This window comes from Hypomesus nipponensis, chromosome 9 (genome assembly GCF_054491055.1).
Source record: "Hypomesus nipponensis isolate SF chromosome 9, ASM5449105v1, whole genome shotgun sequence".
Taxonomy (NCBI): Eukaryota; Metazoa; Chordata; class Actinopteri; order Osmeriformes; family Osmeridae; genus Hypomesus; species Hypomesus nipponensis.
In genome coordinates this window covers 17150428-17175640 of record NC_140369.1, presented here as the reverse complement: position 1 = coordinate 17175640, position 25213 = coordinate 17150428, and the positions used below count along the sequence as shown (strand labels likewise).

The window sequence follows — 25213 nt, the reverse complement described above, 5'->3', positions numbered from 1 at the left end:
GTTAATAACATGAAGTTAACAAGTGATAACATTTATGGATCGAAGGCAGCGGCAAGACTAAAACAAAAATATATTCATCTAATACATAACATTTTCTTATAATTTAACAATGGGCACAGAACAATTCAAAACTGAGAAGCCAAAACTGAATTTTTATCTTATGAATGGACTGAGGACTCCTGTACGGAAGGTGGCAGGATTGCACCTCATGAATGTTGGTTGCTGTCTGTCAAGACATTTATCAGACGAAGAAGAAGGAATTGTCAGCGCCCAATCGCGGCGCGTAAACTGAAACGTCTCCGTTGTTGTCAGCAACCGGGTGACAATTCACCGAGTTTGTTATTGGGGTAGCTAATTCATCGTTTCTTAATTCTTCTCAGACATAACACTATACAGAAGCAAATAACAACACACACAAGTGTATCAAAATACGATAACGTTTGCTAAGTAACAATTAATTTACTGAGTTTCTTCAAATACAATCCAAGGATGACTTCTGCACTGGTAAGATTATTACAGCACTTTCTGAGAATGCTGTATGAGTAGCCTAACATATGAAACGTAACTGTACTGTTACTAGCTAGCTTTTGAGCGTTTTGTAGCTCTCCTGAAATTAATAATTTGGAGGTTAGGTACAGTAGTAATGGCAAGAGAACTACGCTAGATCTGAATAATTTATGGCCAGGCGAGTTACGTTTTCTTCCTTGTATTTGTTTTGTTACTGTGCAAAATTGTCTAGCACTGATGCCCAGCTTTGCCTTTCACTACATAGGATGACCCGACCCTAGAGAGACACTTTAAGGGCCACAGAGACACCGTAACAAGTGTTGACTTCAACTGCAACATGAAGCAAATAGGTAAAGTGTGCTATAACATTGTCACATATCCAATTGTCAAACCCTAATTTGGAAAGAACATAGAACATTATACCACAATCAATAGACACAATGTGGTTTATCATATGTGGAACAACACAGTAATGTGTGTAATGTTATATTTGTGTGTAATTACGGGATGTGTGTGACCCTTGCTTCCCCAGTCACAGGATCTATGGACTCCTGCCTGATGGTCTGGAACATGAAGCCACAGATGAGAGCTTACAGATTTGTTGGACATAAAGATGCTGTAATGTCTGTTCAGTTTTCCCCCTCTGGTCACCTTGTAGCATCAGCATCTAGAGACAAAACCGTCCGTCTCTGGGTCCCCAGTGTGTAAGTATAACTGTAGACACGACACACGACACGTCAGTCACCTAATGAGGTGAAAGTGAATGGGTTTCTCTATTTTCACAACGCTAGTAGAATACAGTTCTGGACCAGGTAGTCACCAATGGTTAGAACTTATCATTGGCTTCCTTGTTTATGCTATAACATCTGACACACTAGGTTAAATACCTTCCACCTGCACTATGGCGCTTGCACATAAGCTTATATTATAAAAGAAAGGATCACAGATTGAGCCTCGTGAGGAAGCAATACTGACAGTCACAATAAAACAGCGTTGGATCATTTTTTAGGATGTTGAGTGGCCCATCCACAGATACTCCCAGTTGAGTGATTCACTAGTGTAGAGGGGAATGACAACTGTTTGGTCCTATATTATGTGAAGTTTTCAGTTGAAGCCTTATACCAGCACAATACATCAGATGTATTGTGTAGGAATTACTGTTACTTTACTTTTATATGTATTTTGATAAGGTTAAGCAGTTTGTTTTGCCTTTTGTATATTACTATTTCAATCAGACCTACAGGAATCTTGGGTGTAATAAGTGGTTGGAAAGAAGAGCATAAATAATTGAAACGTGAAATGTTTTTTTAACCCTTCTGCTGCCTTCTGGTCACATGACCCGAAGGTTCACAACGAACCATCGTTGTGTTTACCCTATTTTACCCAATACAAAAACAAATAAAAAGCATTTTCTTTTAACATTCACGATGTGAGGGGTCTAGGACAGCCCGAAGGTTAAAAGAAAATGCTTCACTTTGTTTTTGTATGCGATAAAGGTGTCGCAATATGACGGTGGGTCACAACGACTGATGGGTCCGAATGACCCGAAGATAACACAAGGGTTAAGCCAGAAATAATGTATATGAAACAATACCCTGAATCTATCTGCCTTACTGTTCTATTCTGTTCTGTTCTATTCTTTGTATCCCTTGTAGGAAGGGTGAGTCGACAGTGTTCAAGGCCCACACGGGCACCGTCCGCAGTGTAAACTTCTCCAGCGACGGCCAGACTTTGGTCACAGCCTCAGACGACAAAACTCTCAAAGTCTGGACCGTCCACAGACAGAAGTTCCTTTTCTCCCTCAGCCAGCACATCAACTGGGTGCGATGCGCCAAGTAAGTGATACCTGTCGTGGGATGTCACCCTTAACATGCTGTTGTGGTTGTTTGTGTGTACATCATGATGACATAGCTCCTTGGGCCAAGCGTCATGAGTGTATGAGCTGAGCTTTCACTTCCTTGGCACTGAATTAAAAAATATGTGCCATCTTCCCAATCCTTTCCCGCAGATTTTCCCCGGATGGACGGTTAATCGTGTCAGCCAGCGACGACAGAACCATCAAGCTCTGGGACAAAAACAGCCGGGAGTGCATCCACTCTTTCTATGAGCACGGAGGGTAAGGACCTACGCCGCCCCGGTGCGTGGATCAAGGGTCGTCAGTGCAACGAGAGAAACCTCTGACCGTGTGTGTGTTGTAAAGGTTTCTTACCGTCAGCGCCTGTTTCCCTCCTGCACGTCTCAGGTATGTGACCCACGCCGACTTCCACCCCAGTGGGACCTGCATCGCTGCGGCCAGCACGGACAACACAGTCAAAGTCTGGGACATTCGGACCAACAAGCTCCTGCAGCACTATCAAGGTGATGCTCAGTCATGTCCATGAAGGGGGAATGCCTGGTCGATTGTAAAAAAAAAAAAAAAAAAAAAACATTGAACACAAACACCATTGCCCGGAAATGGTGAGATCGGGTGGTATTTTTTTGACCTGCTGTCGTTTCGATTCGACCCCACAGGAAGCTGGTACAGAATACATGAAATAGAAAATAGACAGTGTATGAAGTGATTGGAGATGTCTGTTTCAGAGTCCTGCTTGGATTTAACTATGTGTCATTACATACCGCAGAGGAGATATTTGGAGATAAAAGATGTTAGATAACGACAATCCTCCAGCCAATTTACAGCTCGTGAAGACTTGGCAGATTGTCAGCCATTACAATACTGTGTGGCTTTAGGGGCACTGCAGGGGCATTGAAGGAATTTTCAACAAAAGTGGTGAGACAAGCTAGAACAAGCTGGTTGTTACTGGCCAAAAGAAATGCCGTTTGACACGGTTTTAAGTTCCAGATTCAAAAATATGACTTGTGTGATTGCGTTATAAAGGTTCCATTTTGTTCCGTAGAATCTGAATTTCATAGAAGGCTTTAGAAGTGTAATAGTGTTTGAATTGGCCTCATTGGGAAGCTGCAGTTGTAGTAGCATCAGTTCAACACTAGAGGGAGTAGCATGCCTGTTGAATGACCCTGGACCTCGTCCCCTGCAGTGTTACAGCCACTAAGTTCCTTTTAGACCCTCCCTTAGTTACCACAAGCTATTCAAATAAGACAGCAACATACAAATCAGTTTGGAACTGACCTGTCTAATATTATTTGAGTGTATTAGGTGTCATTATAGCACTTGTCTATAACTATATGTGCTCATTTGTGCTAGGGATGCGCATTGATTATTTGAGCTTGTTTCAGTTCACAGCGCTGTGGTGAATGGGCTATCCTTCCATCCGTCTGGCAACTACCTCATCACCGCCTCCAATGACTCCACCCTGAAGATCCTCGACCTGGTGGAGGGGAAACTTCTGTACACCCTGCACGGACATCAGGTCCGTCACACACACACACACACAAACACACACACACACACCCACACACACACACACACACACCACGTTTATGGTCAGTCAGACATGCTCACTGATACACATCACATACTTGATTGCTACGAAGCCCTGCTCCTTGTCTTTCCTTGTGCGCGCTCCATCTATGTTTACAGAGACACTCTCAGTCTGTCGGACTACATTTCCCCCTAACTCGTTCCAGCAAGGACCTGTTCTGGCTCGCCTCGGCGTCGGAAAGGGAAAGCGAGCGGGGTTTGCTGGTGTTCGATGTCCCTTTCTCAGTTCAGTATCGTTTCACCAGCCGTTCTTCTGTGCATTTAAAAAGAGAGAGAAATAAAAACGGTCAGGCAACGGCCTACCCACTCAGAGTGAGTCATGGCAGGGAAGGTGCTGCCTCCTCTGTAGAGGCCCTCATGCAGGGGCTCCAACACCCCACAGCTCTCTGGCTCTCGCCTGCTCTGGGTAGGGGAGGACAGGAGACACTAAACACTCACTTTGGGAGTAGCTGTTTCTTTTCTGTTCTCTCTCTCTCTCTCTCAGGCCTGGTCTCTCTGTCTCTCTCTGTTTTTCCTCTCCCCCCCCCCCCCCCTCTCTCTCTCTCTCTCTCTCTCTCTCTCTCTCTCCCTCCCCTCTCTCTCTCTCTCTCTCTCTCTCTCTCTCTCTCTCTCTCTCTCTCTCTCTCTCTCCCTCCCCTCTCTCTCTCTCTCTCCCCCCCCCTCTCTCTCTCTCTCTCTCTCTCTCTCTCTCTCTCTCTCTGCCTCTCTCTCTCTCTCTCTCTCTCTTCCCTCTCTCTCTGTACAGTGCTACTATTGCAGAGGGGCCGTGATGGCTCGTCAGGTTGTAGCCAGAGAAGGCCGACACAGTGAAGTGTTCCTCAGTACAAGAGTACGTTGTAAGTTGTATGTAGAGGAGTACAAGGTGTATGTAGAGGAGTACAAGGTGTGTCCGTGGTCCTCGTGACTGAGGAAGTCCCTCGGTTTCGGGAGGGAAGGCTGAAGCCGTCCAGATAAAGACTTCTCGCCTTCTTCTCTCCCGTCTCTTTTTTTCTGATCAGGTGGCCCATTTCTGAGTCACCCAAGCTGTTTGTGTCCTGCATGTTCCGGGGTGTTAATTGTTTATGCGGCGGTGCCACAGGCCCGGCAGCCATCTGCTTGGAGAACAGGCGTCGGCGATAGATGGTAGAGACAAAACACCTCTACGTTCTCTTTGAATGTAGGCCACTGACGGCCTCCGGAAAGTAGGCCACGCGAAGACGTGGCAAAGGGACGGACGCGCCGGGTGGGTCGGCGCGCTCGGCGCCACCGCCGTGTCTCTGCCCCCACCGGCGGCGCCGACGCTTCTGTGGCGTCAACGGAGCCGCGAGACAGTCGGAGGCGCGTGGGGGCGTGCCAGGCTCGGAGCGGGCGTGAGTCAGCAACGCAGTCTGCCACTCGCGTTGCCATGGCCCCCCCCCCCCCCCCGGTCGGCTCTCCCAGGTGGTTCGGGGAGAGCACTTTGACCTTGGTCTGAGTGTGGGCCTGCTGTGACGGCGGGGGGGGAGGCCGCAGGAGGGGGGGGGCACCACAGCCAGCCCCCCCCCCACGGGGGCAGCCTGTTCAGAAGTAGGACTCCTGCCTCCTGCCCACGTTCTGCCCCGTCCCTACACTGGGGGGAGCATTCCCCGTCACGCACGCTGACATGCCCCCCCCCCCCATGCAGGGTCGCTCTCTGACACACATCCTGCCTATACAGGACATTTCAGAGGCCCTCCTGCTCCCCTCAACAGACAGGGTGTTAACAGCGATGTTAGGTGGGGGGGGGGGGTCTGGTCATCTTTTTTTCACGCTGTGGGGAGGCCTTCTCACTAGAAGGAGGTGTTGCAATACAGTCGGCTTGACAAGCTTGGCGAGGGCCATCGTCGTTCCTTTTTCCCCCCTCGCCTTGTCCCAGTTTCCAAGTCGTGAGCGTGAAGCAGGTCAGTGACCCACTGTGTCAGCTGTGAGCGGTGCTGACGAGGTCTGGACCGCCTGCCTGCTCTCCTGAATCAGTCTCGGCCAGCCAGGGACCAGGAGGAGGAGGAAGGGGTGGGGAGGTATAAATGACCTGGATCCTGCTCCTTCAACGGGTTGTGTGTGTGTGTGTGTGTGTGTGTGAGAGAGAGTGTGTGTGTGTGTGTGTGAGTGAGTGTGACTGACGCCAGACGAAGCAGCGCTAGAGCAGCGACGGCTGGTCGGTCTGGCGGGATCTAATGGATCCGAATCATCATCTTTCAGCCCCACATGATAATATCACATTATGTGCAGGGCCCAGCTGGGACTGCACCTCACAGACATCACGGGCTGAATACAAAGTCACTCTGAGGGGGTCCAAGGGAGGTCTCCCATTCGGCTCCTGAATGGTGTCCCGGTCTCTCTCTCTCTCTCTCTCTCTCTCTCTCTCGCTCTCTCGCTCGCTTTATTGTCTCAATGTCTGGAAGAGAGATTTGCATTATCGAACTCTTCCAGAGCTCCAGCCGAGGTCTCTGTTGTCCCCGTCTGACCCAGTCCCCCTCCCCTCCCCTCTCCTCTCTCCCCAGGGTCCTGCTACCTGTGTGTCCTTCTCCAGGACCGGAGACTTCTTTGCCTCCGGGGGATCTGACGAGCAGGTCAGAGACTGACTATACGCCGGCCCTCCGCCTGTAGCTGGGTGCTTCTAGTTAATAACACACGGTTATATAAACCAGCGCCGAGCATGTGTTAAGTGCCCGACAGGCTTTTGAATGTCGTCCGTGTATCGTGTCGCATTTGAAGTGTGGATATTATCTCAGGGGTTCTCAACCCTGGTCCTCAAGTACCCACTGTCCTGCATGTTTTAGATGTTTCCCTGTTCCAACACACCTGATTCAAATGAACGGATCGTTAACAGGCTTCTGCATAACTAGATAACGATCCATTCATTTGAATCAGGTGTGTTGGAGCAGGGAAACATCCAAAACATGCAGGACAGGGGGTATTTGAGGACCGGGGGTAGAGAACCCACTGTATTCTTCACCATATGGACAGTGTTTGTGGCCGGTGTGCCCCTGCAGGTGATGGTGTGGAAGACTCACTTCGACTCGGCCGACTACGGGGAGGCGCTGCCGCAGCAGCGGGCCTCCTCCTCCGAGGTGGGGGCGGGGGGGGGCGGCGCCTTCCCCGGAGACTCCCGCGGCACGCTCCGGAGCCAGGTAAACACCGGGAATGTCTGGAATGCACATCTCACAGCCCCACCCCCTCTCTCCCCCTCTCCCCCCCACCGCCCCCCCCCTCCGTGACTGGCTCTCATCACCCCAGGCCAGAAGCACACCTGAACTCTTGAGCTCATTCGTCGAGGGGTGGAGACGAGCAGAGATGTCTGCTGAACTGTCCTGCGTTCGTTTCCTTTAACATAATACCACGAGCGAACGTAATCGCTAGCTACGTTTCTGCTAGCTAGCTAGCGCGCTACTTGAGAGAATGCAGGAGTGGACTGTTCCCCGTCCCACAGACCGGTCTGTAAAGGAACACCCCCTCATGTCCACAAAAGCCACGCATCCCTTCGTGATCTGGTCCCTAGCAGAGGCGGGGCCCCCCCCCCCCATGTCCTGCAGGAGGCCTGCATCTGATAGGAGGCGTGTTTCCCTGCTTCCTCACTGTGGGCCAATCCCCCACACCCAATGGTATTCAACCTCCCAGGACCAGACCCCACAAGCCTGGGTTTCCAGACCAGAGAGACCTGGAACAATGGCACCCCGCTAGGACGCGTGCGTGTGCATGCGTGTCAGGGAAGAGGCAGTGAATAGAGGGGGGTGGGGGTGGGGGGGGGGGGAAGGCCTGAGTGTTGACATGTGTATGGACAGCATGGCCCCTGTGGCGTAGCGTGTGAACCACGTGCTGGCTGGGAGCCAACTCACAGCTTTGTATCTCCCTTTCAGCCGTGGCCCCTTACCTCCCCTCCGTTCACCATCTCCACATCAGTCGACGGGCCTTGAATACCGAGCCGTCAAATCTCTCGTCGTCAACTTTGAACCGTTTCGTCTTTGGTGATCGCCAAACAAACGGCACCACCACAATGTTCATTCATGGTCTAAATATATAGCGACCTGTGAAAAGCCGCCACGAAGGTCCTTATCTTATTTACCTGTGTCGGACATTTTGATTCGGACGCTTTGGACGGGATCTCTCGAGGTTTTGCTGTTCCAGTGTGTCAGCGTACTGATGGGGAGAAGAGGAACAGCGTGCTTGTGTCCCACGCTGTGTAGATCACAGTGTATCGTCTAGATTTAGCCGGAAAACATGCAGCCGTCCTCAGAGAGTGTCTGTCGCACAAACGCAGCCTGACTAATTTCCTCTCCATCTCCGAGTCGCATCCTTTTGAAGTATGCCCCACGGCGAATGCCTCCTTCAGATGTTTGCGGTAGAACTGGGGAATATCACATGACGGAGGCAGGTTCTGCCTCCTCTCATGAAGATATTTGGTATGTTTTCTTTTTCTTCTTCTGCCTTTTCTTTTTTCTCTTGGGAATAACACTGGGCCTTTGGCTGTGAGTTGGTGTATCTCAGGACACACACACACACACACCACCTACTCCCCCCCCCCCCCCCCCCACACACACACACACAGATGAGCAAGCCCTGTCATGTGACCCCGTTTCTCTCCAAGCTGTGTGTAGGAAAGGAATACCATCTGGCCCACTTTGTTGCATAACCTGTAATTTATTCCAAATATCTCCACTTAGTCTAGCTGTTTTCCGTAGCCCAGGGAAGCCCACATTCAAGGCCTCGTCAGAACCTGCAGCGAGAAGCAGAGTTGGCACCCCTAGAAGAGAGATTACCTTGGTGGTGTTCACCTCGTTCTAGACCCTTGTTCCCCTCTTGAGCGCTTCAAGGCTGTTCCTCAAATCCTCTGCAGTATCCCCCCCCCCCCCCCCCCCGAACCACTTCTGTCCAGACAGAAATAGACGATGGATTGAGGTGTTGTTTTTCCAACCCTCTCCTCCTTTGCGCAGAACAGTACTTGTGAATGATTGGACATGTCTATATAGGGCAAGTTGGACATCGTGTCATTGTGGCTGTCAGAGCAAGTGTGCCTCTTTCTCTCTCTCTCCCTCTCCGTCTCTCCCTCTCTGTGTCTCCCCCTCTGTCTCTCTCCCTCCCCCCCTCTGTCTCTCTCCCTCCCCCTCTCTGTCTCTCTCCCTCCCCCTCTCTGTGTCTCTCCCTCCCCCCCCCTCCCTTCCTCCCTCCCCCTCTCTCTCTCTCTCTCTCTCTCTCTCTCTCTCTCTCTCTCTCTCTCTCTCCCTCCCCCTCTCTGTCTCTCTCTCTCTCTCTCTCTCTCTCTCTCTCTCTCTCTCTCTCTCTCTCTCCCTCCCCCTCTCTGTCTCTCTCTCTCTCCCTCCCCCTCTCTGTCTCTCTCTCTCTCTCCCTCTCTCGCTCCCCCGACACACTGGGTCGTAAATACAGAGTCTGGTTTCCTTGGGGAGGCTGAAACTGAGTAGATTGAAAGGGAATCCGGTGACTAACTCCGACTTCTGTTCAGCCGTGGGTTCCGACCCCCCACGGGGCCACTGTTGGAGATAACCCCTCACCTCTCTGCAACAGAGATCCCCGACTGAGCAGAGAGGAGCAGAGAGCAGCAGAGATACACGATGTCACGCACCTTGTGGCGCTGCTGTTCTTTTGCCGGTTTTATCCGGATTGACTTGAAAGCGATGCAGAGTATTGTGAGGGAGCGTGGGTGAGCGAGCGAGCGACGGAGAGGCCATTAGTGGCGGATAAATATCAAAAGATAACAGGGTCGCCACTTGCCAAATGAGCCCGCTGCTTTGAAGGGGCCAGTCCTCACACACGCCCTCACTCGCTCACACTTACACAAGCCAGCCAGCGCGTCACGGGCGGGGCATCGCAGGGCTCCAGGGGGTGGGGCGGGGGTTCGATTTCAGTCTCTTGACTGCAGCAGTGTTACTTACATCAACAAGGGCACTGCCAAGGTCCTAGCCGGCCCAGGGCGGAGGGGGTGGGGAGCCTGAGTTTGGCTCCAAAACACCCTGTGACCTCACGCCACCTGGGTCTACTGTTACCCTGATCAATGACATGGAGCTTTGAAGTGAGGCCTTTTACTGGTGACTGTAACAGGAGAACGACTTGGACGTTTACTCGGGTAGTCGCCAATCGACCAATAAAACAAAGGACCTGATTTAGAACCGAGAGGACACTCTCCCGACCTGGGAAAGGCCGGTCGAACAGGTTGCGACTTCAGTGGAAAGGACCGCAGCTGACCTCTGAATGGGAGCTTGTCGAGCCCCAGTGTTCCAGCACTGTCTGCGTGTGTTCTCCCTCCTTCCTGACACGGCCGGCACTGTCTGCGTGTGTTCTCCCTCCTTCCTGACAGGGCCGGCACTGTCTGCGTGTGTTCTCCCTCCTTCCTGACAGGGCTGGCACTGTCTGCGTGTGTTCTCCCTCCTTCCTGACAGGGCCGGCACTGTCTGCGTGTGTTCTCCCTCCTTTCTGACATGGCCGGCACTGTCTGCGTGTGTTCTCCCTCCTTCCAGATAACGGCCGGCACTGTCTGCGTGTGTTCTCCCTCCTTCCTGACAGGGCCGGCACTGTCTGCGTGTGTTCTCCCTCCTTCCTGACAGGGCCGGCACTGTCTGCGTGTGTTCTCCCTCCTTTCTGACATGGCCGGCACTGTCTGGGTGTGTTCTCCCTCCTTCCTGACACGGCCGGCACTGTCTGCGTGTGTTCTCCCTCCTTTCTGACAGGGCTGGCACTGCGCTGGGACGGACTCATCTGAGGCCACATGATGGCCTCTAATAGCCATCCCACTTGTCAGGCATAATTACGGAGGCCTATCATGATTAGACCAGGCAGGTTTCCAGAGAAATTATGACCTCCTCGAGTAACACATTTTCTTTCGTAAGCAATTATGCTCTTCACGACACACTACCTCCTAATTTGGTTTTCGATTTGAGGATTACTTCTGGTTGATTCAGGTAGGTAAGTATTATAATTTTTTTTGTAATGTAAGCACTGAGCATATATTTCACCGACCAAAAGCCTTTTTTTTGACTGTTCATGTAATATAAGCCTACTGAAAACCACATGTTGCCGAAAGTGTAGTCGAAATCATAGTCCAAATCATTTTAGTTGTGTGGGCTAAAGTTAATGGGTAACCCAGTGGCAGCAGAGAAAACAATGCCTATCAACAGTCTGTCGGGCTCATAACCTACATCTTAAAAGATTAGCGGACAATAACAAGAAGTTGTTCCTCTGAAAATGCAAAATGAATAGGACACGTAACAGACACAAAACATCAACAGCGCCTACATAGTTGTGTCCATGATTTGTATTTAACACAATTGTCTACTAATATACCTAATCACACCACAAATACACTTACCTAGTTTTGGTTCTGTCAGGTCTGGTGGGAAAATGACACACAGTCCCACTTCCAATCCCTGATGAACACCTGCAGCCTAGCAGATGCACTGTGTCTCCCAATGTTTGGTACCAGGAGCAAATGTTAGATTTGAAGGTCCTCTTCATTTGGGCCCCGATTCCTTGATAGGAAACAACTTGAAGGTTACATTCATTCATACAATAATACATTCTACTAAAGATACTGTGGAGCGACCTTACTTGCTGGTAGCTAGCTACGGCTACCGCCTCCCTGACAGAAGCGTTTGATGACCTCGCCAGATGTCAGAAATAAAATCTATCAAGCATTGCACAGTCAGTCGGTGAACAAGTTTAAGAAAGCTTTATTGCTTGCGGCCGGCCCACAAGGAGACAAAAACATCACACGCCATTGTGCTACAAAGTTTGTCCGCTAGCATGTTGTGCTAGCTAACTATTTAAGCACAAGCTCTCTTACAGTCGTTGGTTAAGACAAAAGCGTGCAAATGCTTCTTCATTGGTTCCTTGCGTAGACCTGGTGCGTGTGTGTGCGTGCGTGTTTGAGTGTGTGTGTGCCTGTTTGAGTGTGTGTGTGCCTTTTGACCCCTGTAAGCTTGACCACATGATTCACCCAACACAGATAAGGCCAGACATCTTTTATGGCCTCTCCAGTAAGAGAGAGTGGTCAGCCCAGGTCTCGTTGTTTACATATGCCTAGTGTTACCCAAAGTCCAGATTTGGGGGTAGGCCTCTCTCTACACACAAGGAATGCCGAACACAGAATCATTCTTATACAGGATAAATGTGTTACATCTTCAATTTTTCCAACACCAGACCCCAAGGCCACCGTTTTTCAACGACACGACCGCGCGTCGTTCGACGGTAACCACGCGCGGGCGGCTGACTGATTCTCATTGCGGGCCGCCCAAACAGACGAGCTGCCACTCCCATTGTCGCCGTGCTGCCTCGAGAGGCGTTGATACGGTTGACAGAAAGCCCAGGCGGCTCCTAGCCTCCTCCCTCGGCGGTCCCTCCTGTCTCCTGAGCTCCCGTCAGGTACCCGTGCAGCTGTGCGACGCTTCTCCCGGTCTTGGCGAGAGAACACACACTGCGCCGTTTCACGGTCCAAGTGGAACGAGCTGTCGGACAAGATGAGGGACGTTCAGGCTGTAATGAGGGGAACATCATTAAAACCGGCCAGGGAGATAAAGCTTCTTTTTTCTCCCTGGCGCATCTTTCAGAGATGTCTGAGGCTCGTCTCTTGCCCATGGTGGACTGAATAAGAATCCGTTTTTTTGGTTTGTTGCTTTGTTCAATTCCCATAGCAAACGTCTTACATATATGGGGTCCACGGAGAACGGACCGTTGTGTGTGTGTGTGTGTGTGTGTGTGCACACGCCTTGTGTGGGTCCAAGTGGGTTGTTGAATGGTGTTACGGTAATTGAAGACCTACAGGAGCTAGCAGATGCCCTTTCCTGGCCTTTTTTCTTCCTGTTTGTGTGCGGTGGAGGTGGAGGCTCCCGTGCCTGCCCCCCCGCCCCCCCGTCGGGCCTCTCTGATGCGTGTGGGGAGCCTCCGTGCCCTGTCTTTCAGAGGACTGATGCGCTCCGAGACGCCATTAGCACTCGCTTGGCAGCCCTGCTGTCAACAGTGTGGATTTTCAATTTTGTGTTTTTTGTATGAGAGGGGGGGGGGGGACAACGACAAAAAACGAGGTCTACCCTGTGTTATCGAGGACTTGACGTCTTCTGAAGACATTGTCAATAAGGGGAATGGGGAAGAGGGATCGATAGCTACCTGGAATACGCACACTCGACGGATTCCCAGCTCTTATGTTTTATTCAGCGTGTCATATCCTCTTCATTATTGATAAGAGGCCTTTCATGCGAGTCCGTTACGGACGTCCCCCGAAGGCGCGTTTTCACGAAGGCAGAAGCAAGCCTCGACTTTGCAGTTGGATTTGGCGGCTTCCGACGGATGCCGGCGTTCGACGATCCGGGGCAAGGGTGCATGGCAACTGGAGCTCATGCGGAGTCAACTTGTCTGCCAACGAGACGCGGTGATTGGGTAGGAGTCTCTGCAGCTTCAGCCAGCTTTGTGTTGGTGTTCGTCCCCCGTATCAGCGTGCTGGTGCGCGTGTGCCCCGGTGTGCCGGCGTTTTCCTGCTCGTGCGAGGCGGGGACGCGTGCGCCTCTCAGCGCCGTCTGGCAGATCAGCCCTCTCTGATAACATCCTTCCTAATCCCCCCTCTCTGGCCCCCCCTCCCCACCGTGCTCCACATCTGGGTCTCTCTCTCTCTCTCTCTCTCTCTCCCCCTCACGTGTGCATACAGACTAGCGGCGCACACACACACACACACAGCCCGACTCCCCGTCACACCAGCACAGCACAGCTCCGAGGTGGTGGTGGGGGGGGGGGTGGGGGAGGGGGGCGGGGGCACTGCAGTAATCGGCACTGCAAACCTTCATCCCCGCGCTCCCCGACTCACACGCACTCACAGCAGTCTGAAGTGGGTGAAGCTTCGGAGCCGAGCATAATAATCGTCGGCATGAAAGAAACACGAGAGAGGTGAGAGAGCATGTGGAGGGTGTGTGTGTGTGTGTGTGTGTGTGTGTGTGTGTGTGTGTGTGTGAGCGTGGGCGCGTAGGGGTAGTGTAACAGCAGTGACAGTGTAAGAGGAGGAGAGTTTGGAGCAAATGAGGCGGGGAAACGACGCTCCCCAGCGAGGGGGGGGGGGCCGAGACCGCAGAGACGGGCACAGGGACAAAAGGTGTCGCGTCGTTTGGAAATAACGGCAGCGAGATCTAGGTGAGATCCCTGAACCATGAAGTTACCAGACACCTGTTCAGACTTGTCACACTGAACTCATAGAGAGACAGTTTAGAGGAGAGAGAGAGAGAGCGAGAGCGAGGAGGAAGGAGGGAGACGAATATCTCCTCATCCTGTCCTCACACTGTACATTCTGTACAGCACCAGTGTGAGCGACTGTACCCTCTGGAATAGACACCTACCTCATCCCCCGAGGCCGTCACCCAGCAGAGGGGACGGCCCCTCTCCAGGGACTGAGACAGAGCAGGACTGCCTGCCGTGTGGGTCTACCTACCGTTCAGTTGTGTCCTCTGCTACCCACCAGACCTGTGGGCCCAGTCCTCGCTTCCTCATTAGCAGCCTCGAGAGCGTGCTCGTGAAACGAGGTCACGATTGCAGGCTGCAGCGTCAACGTCTTTTGGCGCCTCTGCCACGCGAGAGGGCTTCGGTCGGAGAGGAAAGCGCCGCGAACTTGTGCTCGCTCTCTCTCCTTTTCTGCTCGCCTCTCCTTTCATGTCCTCCCTCTTGTCTTCAGCCCGAGGGAGAGAGGGAGAGGGAGAGAGAGAGAGAGAGAGAGAGGGAGGGAGGGAGGGGGAGAGGGAGACATGGCTCTTGACTCCTCCGTCTTGCAGCATTGCCGCCCTCCTCTCATAGATCAAACAGACTCATTCCCCTCTGCCTCTTTATAGCCCCTTTGTCCCCCCATACGCACACATGCACACACACGCACGTACACAAACACGGCTCCCCCGAGGTGATGTGTGTTTCTGTGTGCTGTGTGTCTATTGTGTGTCAGGATGTGATGAATGGTTTTGTAGGCTCTGTCAGACCAGTGCGATTCAGAGTTTCATTTGGGCCTCAGGAAATTTTCCACTGTTGGTTTTTCCAGTCCAGGTGATTCATCAGGAGGGTGTTAAACTGTGTGTGTGTGTGTGCGCATGTGGGTTTGCCGCTTTTCTGTGTGTGAAGTGAGTGAACGTGAGGGTTTGCTCTTGTGTGCGTTTATGCGTGTCCATGCGGGTTTCCTGTTGTGTGTCTGTGTCTGTGCGTGTGTGATTGTACGTGGATGTGCGGGCTCGCTGTTGCGCGTGCGTGCCTGCACTCGTAGCTTTGCCTTTTGTGTCTCTGCGCACCTGCGCGTGCGCTCCTGCACATGTGGACTTGCCGGAGTGGGCGTGTGTGGGTGTGTGGGTGTGTGGGTGTGTGTGGGTGTGTGTGTGTGGGTGTGTGTGTGTGTGTGTGTGTGTGTGCGCAGCTGTTGTAATGCTGAGCTGTGTGTAAGTCCTCCACTCAACACAAGTTAATCCAGCCTCGATGAAGCTTGTTGGCTCAGCAGTAGTTCTTCCTTTCTCTCCCATTTTCAACAGTGAGTTCACCCAGCAGCAGCAGCAGCAGGGCTGAATATAACCATGTGTGTCTCTGACGTGCCTGGCTGCTCACCGTTTAAACAAGTCTCCTCTGGGGGGGGTTCTGTTTGAACTGGCAAAAAGGAGCACCGTTGAGCCCAAACCCTGTAGGACGACTGCTTCTGTCTGTCTGTCTGTCCCACCGGCGGAAGCTCGACAGAACAGGGAAATGGGTTCGACCCAAGCCGAGGGAACACCCTGCTTCTTAGTCCTCTGGCTTCATGGCGGCGAGGGCGGGGGTGACCAAAACACTGAGCTTTGTGTGTGCGCGTGTGCTTGCGCGGGCGTGTCAGTGCTATACCTCTTGTTGTCTCAGGGGCGTTAGTCTCTCGTCGCTGATGTCGACACCGTCCCCACACCTCTGGGTCGTCCGGTTTGGGACCCAGGGGGGCCCACTCCGACACTCTGCCCTGCCACGCCTCTCCTCCAGCGCGTCGGACGGCTGCGTCTCCTGCTGTCTTAGACCGGCAACCGGGAGAACGTGCGTTTTTTCATTCGCAGACGGACGGCAGGAGGTACACTATGTTTGACAGAAAGCAGGTGAAGGGAACCAGAGATTCGGGAACTGTTTTGGGGAATGTGTAGATGCCCTGCCCCTGATAGAGTAGAGGCTGCCCTGCCCCTGTTAGAGTAGAGGCTGCCCTGCCCCTGATAGAGTAGAGGCTGCCCTGCCCCTGATAGAGTAGAGGCTGCCCTGCCCCTGATAGAGTAGAGGCTGCCCTGCCCCTGATAGAGTAGAGGCTGCCCTGCCCCTGATAGAGTAGAGGCTGCCCTGCCCCTGTTAGAGTAGAGGCTGCCCTGCCCCTGGTAAAGGAGAGGCAGTGTTCCCTCTTGAGTGGTGAGGATTGTCCGAGAGCATCTGTAGCACTGCTGCCCTGCTGTTTGGCGGGAAATCACCAGACACGCTGCAAATATTTGCCCTCCCCGGCGCAAGGAGAGAGAGGGCAATAGAAAAATCGAGTGAGAGAGATTGAGAAGGAGGGGGGGGAGGAGAGAGAGAGAGAGAGAGAGAGAGAGAGAGAGAGAGCCTCGTCTAGCACATGTCGGCCAGATGTTGGACAGGAGCAGCTGGAGTAGGAGTGATGGTGGATGGTGGTTTCTAGCAGGACACTCTGCCCACACGCTGGCCCCTCCGCAGCCTCTCTCCCCACAAGGAGCAGGACAGCTGGACAGCAGCCCAGTCTCCCTGCCTGGACTCTTGTTACACACAGGGAACACTGTGTGTATGGCACGGGCTGGGCCACCAGTGGCCGCAACACTCAGACCAAGAGTCTTGGTGTTAGTAGGGCAGACTAAAAGGTTACATTCAAACGTGGACGATAACGTGCGGAGCGGTTGTGTTGTGTCTTCCAGCCTGCTGAGCCGGGTAGCGACCTGGTGTCTCACCAGAGCTCCGGGCCTGACCTGAGGAGTCGCAGTGGGGGCCACAGCGGAACCTCCAGAGGGCCCAGCGCTCGCTCCTCCTCCACCCAGCAGAAGCAGCCCCTGGGTCAGCCCCAGCACCAACCCCAGCCCCAGGCTGAGCCCCAGGCCCAGTGGGCTCCCTCAGATGGTGGAATACCTCCTGCTTTGGCCAACACCCTGGAACAAATAGTGGGTCAGCTGGATGTTCTCACTCAGGTAACCACACACCCCCATAAGCTTCAAGATGGCGGGGTGTTTAACCTCATAGTTCTAGCTTGTCAACGTAAATACTGAACATGACACAACAATCCACACCTTTACGTCTTCTTAAACGATTGAAACGAGGGCATATCCACAGGAATCGTGTTTCTGTTCTCTGCCCTGCTGCTCTGGGGGGAAAAAAACAACCAGCCGTGTTTCTAAGAGACAGAACAGAAAATGTATTAGGAGCACTTTGTGAGGACCCACGGTGAGTTTTGAAAAGGCCCAAACCCATTCCAAGCCAGGGCCCAAAGTATCCGCCATAAAATAGGAGCCAGGACACAGAACAGAAGCGTTTTTAGCCAAGACAAGACTGGCGAGTCCAGTCCTCCCCCCAAAACACACCTCAACCCCGCACGATCAACGTGACCCACTGATCTCCCCGAAGAGCATCTGTAGCAGTGGCAGTGGTAGTTACACTTGGCAATGGCTGCACAAAGACGGACGACTGCCCAGACAACGAGGAGCATCCCTCGCTCAGAGGCCGTAGCGCCCAGAGGAGTGCAGCCTTTGTGAGGCCACAGCCGTGTGTCCCTACGGTCAGCTCCTCTGGGATGATGGGGGGGGGGGAGGGGGCAGGTCTGGGGGGGGCTCTCACTGGAGACAGTAATGGACAGTCAGTGCGGTGACGTGCTACTCGTCCGCCGCCCTGGTGTGAACAAAAGACAAGCCGAGCGATCGCATCCATTAAGTCTGATCTCTCTGGGTTGTCAGTGCAGCTTTGTCCGTGTTTTGCAGGCATCTCATTCAGAGGAGGAGGATGGAGGAGGAGGAGGGAGGAGGAGGGAGGAGGAGGGAGGAGGAGGAGGAGGAGGGAGGAGGAGGAGGGAGGAGGAGGAGGAGGGAGGAGGAGGAGGGAGGAGGAGGGAGGAGGAGGGAGGAGGAGGAGGAGGGAGGAGGAGGAGGGAGGAGGAGGAGGAGGAGGAGGAGGGAGGAGGAGGAGGGAGGAGGAGGAGGAGGGAGGAGGAGGAGGGAGGAGGAGGGAGGAGGAGGAGGAGGAGGGAGGAGGAGGAGGGAGGAGGAGGAGGGAGGAGGAGGAGGGAGGAGGAGGAGGGAGGAGGGAGGAGGAGGAGGGAGGAGGAGGAGGGAGGAGGAGGAGGAGGAGGAGGAGGGAGGAGGAGGAGGGAGGAGGAGGAGGAGGGAGGAGGAGGAGGGAGGAGGAGGGAGGAGGAGGAGGAGGAGGGAGGAGGAGGAGGGAGGAGGAGGAGGAGGAGGAGGAGGAGGAGGAGGAGGGAGGAGGAGGAGGGAGGAGGAGGAGGAGGAGGGAGGAGGAGGAAGGAGGAGGAGGAGGAGGGAGGAGGAGGAGGGAGGAGGAGGAGGAGGAGGAGGAGGAGGGAGGAGGAGGAGGGAGGAAGAGGAGGGAGGAGGAGGAGGGAGGAGGAGGAGGAGGAGGAGGAGGGAGGAGGAGGAGGACGAGGGAGGAGGAGGAGGGAGGAGGAGGAGGGAGGAGGAGTGGGGAGGAGGAGTGGGGAGGAGGAGGAGGAGGAGGGAGGAGGAGGAGGAGGAGGGAGGAGGAGGAGGGAGGAGGAGGAGGGAGGAGGAGTGGGGAGGAGGAGGGGGGAGGAGGAGGAGGGAGGAGGAGGAGGAGGGAGGAGGAGGAGGAGGAGGAGGGAGGAGGAGGAGGGAGGAGGAGGGGGGAGGAGGAGGGGGAGGAGGAGTGGGGAGGAGGAGGGGGAGGAGGAGGAGGGAGGAGGAGGAGGAGGAGGAGGAGGAGGAGGAGGAGGGAGGAGGAGGAGGGAGGAGGAGGGAGGAGGAGTGGGGGTGGTGTTGGTACCCAGAGGACATCATTCATACATTAACGCCGGCTTTGCGCTCACTCTCTGGCATTGAACTGGAATGTTTAATGTACTGCTGTGTGGGCACGCTGCGACAAGGCGGTTGTAACTCTGTCTGATATGAGCAAGGGGACTATGGGGCCCAGCATGCCACAGTACACGCTGACTTTCAGACACCGTGTACAGTCTATGTGGCACTTACCTTGGCTGTATGACACTTATTCACTTCATTTGTAGTCCGTCAAAGAAGAAGCATTGAAAAGGTGACTCCACCAAGTCGGGGATTGATATTGACCCCCCCCCCCCCCCCCCCAAAAAAAGAATAAAAATAAAATAAAATCCCCAAAAGGGAATTTACAGTGAAAGCTAAAGGAGTGGAAACACCTCCTTCCACTGTTGCAGAATCTGAGTCACCCCTGAGGGCCAATGAAAACACAGCGTATATGACAGAGGCCGATCTCTCACGAGGGCGTGTTTCGTCAGTGGTCTAAGCATCAGCACCGTGTAGTCAGGTTAACGACAGGCCCGGCTTTAGAATGACATCACCTGTTACAAGATGACCAATAATGATGTTGTAAACGTGGCGATGATTGGCCGACTCAAAGTTAACAGTGTTTGCAGAGTGGACCCGGAAATAAGTCATTAAAACGTCTTTCATTCTTTCAGGGTGTAATAAGGCAGGCGGGTGGGCAGGCAGCGGGGAAATGGGAATATGAATGTTTTATATTAATGCCAGTCTGACTCAGCCAGGCCTTGAAAAGCTGTCTCACAGCTTTACACATTGAGAAAAGAGGGAGGATTATGGGAAACGGAATCCAGTGGAGAACTGTTTAAAGAGAGAAGTCTTGCGAATACCATTCATCTATGTCACCTAGACCGTAGGCTGGCATGTGTGTAGCATGTACTTCCAGGAAATCGATCGTTATCATGTCACTTTGATCCGTCTTCCTCTTTTGTGGTTCCGACAAAACCGGACATTTTGAGTGGTGGATCGTCAGTAAGCTACCTTGGGAGGCAGGGTGGCTATGTGTAGAGAACAGATGGTTTCCATCGCAGAGGAAGTCCTGCTGTCCCAGAGCCCCTTCTGTTGCCTGTGGTGTGGACGTCTGTCCTGGAAGGCGTGTTGGAGGGCTGGCTAGCCTTGACGGAGGCTCTCCCAGCATGTGGGAGTGTTTAGTAATGTTCCAGCGCTGCTAGCCTTCCCAGGGGACGCCGACCTTTACCCTCCGAGAGACCTGGTGACCTTGGAGCCTTCCCGCCTTTTTCTTCAAAGACCTTCCCTCCTTCCTCGCTCCCCCACCCCCCCTTGTCTGACTGTGCTGGGCACACTCACAGTGGTGACAGGGCTGATGTAACCCGTCAAAGTCCCCATTTGAATCGTTTTGAACCAAACTGGCTTTGTGGACGATATTTTTCGTGTGAAACTTGCATTCAAGGGATCGTGCGGTAGTTATTCTACATCTTTCTTTCAGACAAATGTACCACCGCCTCTTCATTGTCGAGATAATTAGAGTTATTTATAACTAACAGCGCCTGTGAACTCAGTCTAATGTGACATCTTGAAATATTTAGTGTGCAACATATTAAAATGAGCTCAGAGCTTGTGAGGGTCTCTCAACACGCACATCTGGTCTCCAAACTGTCACCCACTGATGGCCAATGCTACAACCCAAAATCGCAGGGGTAGAACACTAAACATCGCTGCCAACAGCACCAGAATAGCCCTGGAAACTCAGACTCAGTAGACTTTTATGGCAGCATAATGGGTGTTATAAAGAGTCTATGAAGAAGGAGGAAAATATCAACAAAAGACTTTCACAATGGCGTTTCTGAAAGTTCTCACGGTGGCAATTGTTTTTTGTGGTGTGGATATTTCAACATTTTGAATTGATGCCTACAAAATGAAAGTTGTTTGTTCGTTATAGCGTGACATGAAAGCAGCGCAGCTTGAAGTTCTGCTATATGATCCCCTTCCCACCTCCATCTCGGTTTGGCTAGTAATGCCTGGTAGTGCTGGGCTGGTTTGGTAATGCCTGGTAATCAAAAGTGCTGGGCTGGTTTTCCGCAACCCGAAAAAAGCCAAATCCCGGAGTTAAAAGCATAATCAAAGGAGAAACTCCATTAAATGTAATTGACGTAGTCCTGGACTGGGCTTGATTTCTATCCAGGAAATTGCTCCCACACTTTTGTTTGATCTCAGGTCTTATCTGACCTGGATAATGGCGGTGGAGGATCATCGGCGCTGGAGTGGAGGGAACGCGCTGGGGGGGGGGGAAACGCAGGGAGACAAATAGTTGAACTCATTTAGGCCCGGGTATTACTTCATCTTGGGTCAACATAACCTGTACCTGTTTTTTTTTATCTAAGCAAAGGAGAGACGTATAAATAGCATCCAAGTTATGTACTGTAGATAACCAACGTGTGGGCGAGGATGAGTTTGACGAGGACTTCCTGGGTTCACTTGGTAGATAAGAACAAAAGCGGCAGTTAAAGTAGATCAACCTTTCCAATGGTAATCACCTTGAATCCTGTGACCTACCATCTTGTATAACCAATGCAACAAGTTGAAATCAAGGAGCTTCAGTACACAGGGCTGTAGTTAAAACAAGCAACACACAGCCCGGGGCAACAGAACAGAGTATATATAGTGTGTGTGGGGGGGGACGACGACGACAAAGCTCTGTTTTTAGGGATCAGAAGATTTAGTTTCTCCTAGACCTGGAAAGCTGTAGGCCCCTGTGTCTAAAATTACACTTTTTTTTTTCTAGGACCTACTATCTGCAATTTAGACGTTTAGACGACTAAGAAGGCTCAGTAGCACTATCAGGTTGGCCAGATAAGCGTAGGGTATTATCGATTGGAAAAGCACACTCACAAAGGAAGGAAATGCAAACCCTTCTTCCCTCTAGCATGAAATACCAGCAGATGTTATCGAGCTCCACCACGGCTGCCCAGGGGGACGCTCAGGAAAGCCTCACCACTCCTCCTCTACACCATTCTCTGTGTGTGTGTGTGTGTGTGTGTGTGTGTGTGTGTGTACGTGTGTGTGGATGCATGCACCTGTGTGTGTGTTTTCACGAGAGGGCTTGTCCCAGGGTGATTGTGTCAGAGCTGAAATAGTCTGTAGCTGAAATTGGATGGTTTCAGAGACAGATACGGTATACGGTAACCACATGAACCGCTGTGATTGGTCAAAATGGAAGCGAGGTGAGAACAGGGGCAGCTGTAATGTACGAGGTTTTAACCATTGTAACTGTATGACCTGTAGTTAACATTTTGTTCAGGGTCAAACCAAGAGGTCATAGTTTTGATCCATCCAAAAGATTCATTTGACTCATTTTACAGACAGGCAATTACCTCATGATACCACTACTAAGATATGCTGTGTCACTTCACAGCAAGGATGGCTGCATGGACACAGGGAGTGTTTGTGTGCTGTGCTTGTCTTGAACTGATTCGAACACGGCTAACGAATATACAACATATTCATATGATAAAACCCCCACCCCTCTCCTCACAGGTCGTCCTTTCCTCGTTTTGGGAGAAATGTCCAGGGTGCAAACACAACCTTGATTCTATATCAACATTGCCACGCGGGGCGACAGAGAATCCCAGTCTGAGTTTCACCATGTACATTTCCTCCCGTATCATGTTTTTAGCTATTTTCGGGTTGTTTTGTGTCTCGTTCAGGGTTCCTTTCAGGTTTTAAACGACCCCCTCCGCACCTTGTCATGTGCACATGCAGTTTCTCTGTCTCACTCGGGCTAACACGTGACCATAGAGGGTTTCTAGACTGTTCTAAGGCTTTAATGAAGGCGCACATTCAGATCTGAAAGTCCACCTCTCTTTTCACGAGCTCGGTGATAAACGCGCAACGTGTTTTCTTTGAAGGATACTACCTCACAGGCTAAAAATAGAAGTGGAGCACTTCCTGTTTTCTTAGTTAAGGACTTCTTCTTCGAGAAGCCATTACCCATTTGCATTATATTTATTGTGTCTCTTTGACTCTGCCTCTTTTCTCAGCGCTGGGTCTGAACACGTGTCCAGATTCTCTTCTGAAGACCTTCCATTAGTGCTAGAAGCCTTCAGTGATGCCATGTAACCTAGTCTGGCTGGTACTTGCTTAGTACTTGACCTACAGCCTGTATTCTCATGTAATATTAACCATAATATTTAAAGTAACTCGTAAGAACGACTTCAGTTGAGTCAACTTGCTTACCCCAACCAGTAGCTGTGCTTTAAGCAAACCCTGAACGATTCAAGCCCACGACTGTAGCGGGTTGGTGGACGTGTTGTAGTGAGGGCCGTGTATGACTCCAGGGGAAACATCAAGCCCCCTTTAACCCCCCCCCTGGACCTTGCTCCCGCGCTGTGTTTAGAATGCAGGTCATGACCGCATATACTTTTGCACAGCAGCGTTCAGTTTGGCACAGCTGCGCGCGCTTGCGTGTCGCCCGTGTCTGCCCGCCTCTGGTGTGCGTCCGTCTGGGGGACATAGAGGCGGTCGTGTTAGGGGCTGTGTTCAACAGAGCCAGGGCTCAGGACGCACATTTGGCCCTCATAATCAGCTGGATTGTCCGCGAGGATAAGCGAACATCTGTCTCTCGGGGCTACAAATAGATGCATTCATCCATTTTTTGGGGGGTGATGCTGTATTATAACCCCCCCTCCTCTCTCTCCCTCCCTCTCTCTCCCTCTCCCCCCCCCCCCCGCCCCTATAGACTGTGGCCATTCTGGAGCAGAGGCTGACACTGACGGAGGACAAGCTGAAGGAGTGTATTGACAACCAGCTGAGCATCAGCCTACAGCTCCACCAGCAGCAGCACCAGCAGCAGCACCAGCAGCAGCAGCCCCAGGCCTGAACCCCCCCCCGCCCTGGGCCCAGTGGCCTCCCCCTGCCTCTCCTTCCCTGGGTCTCCCCTCCATCCCCACCTGGGCCGGCTCACAGGAGGAAAAGGAAGGAAGGAAGACGCAGGGAACTCAGCCACCAGGCCCCCTCACACGGCTCGGTTCGAAAGTGTGGGAAGTGCAGATGAGAGGAAAGGAAATGAGGATGGAGACGACAGGAAGAAGAAGCCGCTGTAGACTATTGGGATGTGGGCCGTGCACCCGGTCAGCTCCCTCCCTCTTTTTCTATTCATCATCCCAATGAACTGAACTGACCCTCAGCTGGATCAACTTCTTCCTTTTCACTCACTCTCTCTGTCCATTTACTGCTCTCTCTCTCTCTCTCTCTCTCTCTCTCTCTCTCTCTCTCTATCTCTCTCTCTCTCTGTACAGTGCTACTATTGAAGAGGGACCTTGATTACTCGTCAGGTTGTAGTCCCTCTGTTCGGGAGGAAGGCTGAAGCCGTCCAGATAAAGACCTCTCTCTCTCTCGCCCTTTCTCTCTCTCTCTCTCTCTCTCTCTCTCTCTCTCTCTCTCTCTCTCTTTCGCCCTCTCTCTCCTTCTCTCTCTCCCTCTCTCTCTCTTTCTCATTCATACACATTGCCACTCTGTCCGCTTCTCAGTAGCTTCCTCTTGATTCTGTCCCTGACGTCCGTCTCACTCTCAAGTGTACTTCTGTGTCCGTCTGTCCGTCTGTCGTCAGCCGTTCTCTCAATTCATTCAATTAGTCCCATTCAGTCTCCCGATATCATACATCCTGTCAATGAAGCTTGTCGATCAAGGTTACCTGTACGTTGTGCAGCAGGACTGAGCACGTTTACTGATTACATGGAGAGAGTCCTGAGAGCTACTGAGGCATTGTCTAGGTTTGCATGAAAAGAACCAAAGGGCAGGAAATGCAGGCAAAGTTTAGACTCTAGAATAATGCTGAGAGCAGATCGTTTTCTGCTGAGTAAGCCAGTCCCACCAGTTGCCTCCGGAGAGAAGATGTCGCCTGCTTGAATGAGAAAAAAAGTGTCATTAACACCACGTATGCCACACAATGCATCTGGCATGTGTTTAACTGCTTTTGGAAACAGCTTTAACGGTAGTTGTACTATGAAATGACTGTGCCTTATATTTCCAAGAGTCAGGCATTACTTTTTAACGTTTTTTTGTAATTTATTTTTTTATCTGGTTTTGTTTTGTTTCTTAATTGTTTTGGTTGTAAATACTGTACATCCACCTTGATTTAACATGTTCCTTTCAATTTTCAGTTTAATATTTTTTAGACATTTTACATCCTTTTTGAAGCCACAGTATGCAGTGCAAATAAGGATTTGCAATAAAGTTCTTAACTATCATTTATCTCATGTTTTTTGAAGTGTGTTACTATGCACCTCATGTGAGCTGGGATCTGCCTCAGTCATTC

At 52.0% G+C, this 25213-nt stretch overlaps 1 protein-coding gene across 3 annotated transcripts; it reads left to right on the top strand.

Annotated features, from left to right (window-relative positions):
* Positions 1-230: 230 nt before the first annotated feature.
* Positions 231-25148, top strand: poc1a (POC1 centriolar protein A). 3 transcript variants are annotated; one of them, XM_084706202.1, is made up of 12 exons: positions 231-347; positions 489-504; positions 773-857; positions 1040-1211; positions 2163-2342; positions 2516-2623; positions 2750-2865; positions 3745-3878; positions 6448-6516; positions 6940-7077; positions 16828-17094; positions 23636-25148. In XM_084706202.1, the coding sequence occupies exons 2-12, from the start codon at positions 490-492 to the stop codon at positions 23774-23776; spliced, it is 1425 nt and encodes a 474-aa protein (XP_084562328.1). In that variant the 5' UTR covers positions 231-347; position 489; the 3' UTR covers positions 23777-25148. The 3 variants fall into 3 exon arrangements, 2 of the variants coding, with proteins under 2 accessions (XP_084562328.1, XP_084562327.1); XR_014766717.1 differs by having other exon boundaries at positions 275-504; positions 23636-24026; positions 24195-25148; XM_084706201.1 differs by having other exon boundaries at positions 275-504.
* The last annotated feature ends 65 nt before the right edge of the window (positions 25149-25213 follow it).

Excerpts from the sequence above, each read along its gene's own strand:
- poc1a (XM_084706202.1), top strand. Across the intron at positions 858-1,039 it reads CTGCAACATGAAGCAAATAG|TCACAGGATCTATGGACTCC; the intron begins GTAAAGTGTGCT and ends TTGCTTCCCCAG. Across the intron at positions 2,624-2,749 it reads TCTTTCTATGAGCACGGAGG|GTATGTGACCCACGCCGACT; the intron begins GTAAGGACCTAC and ends TGCACGTCTCAG.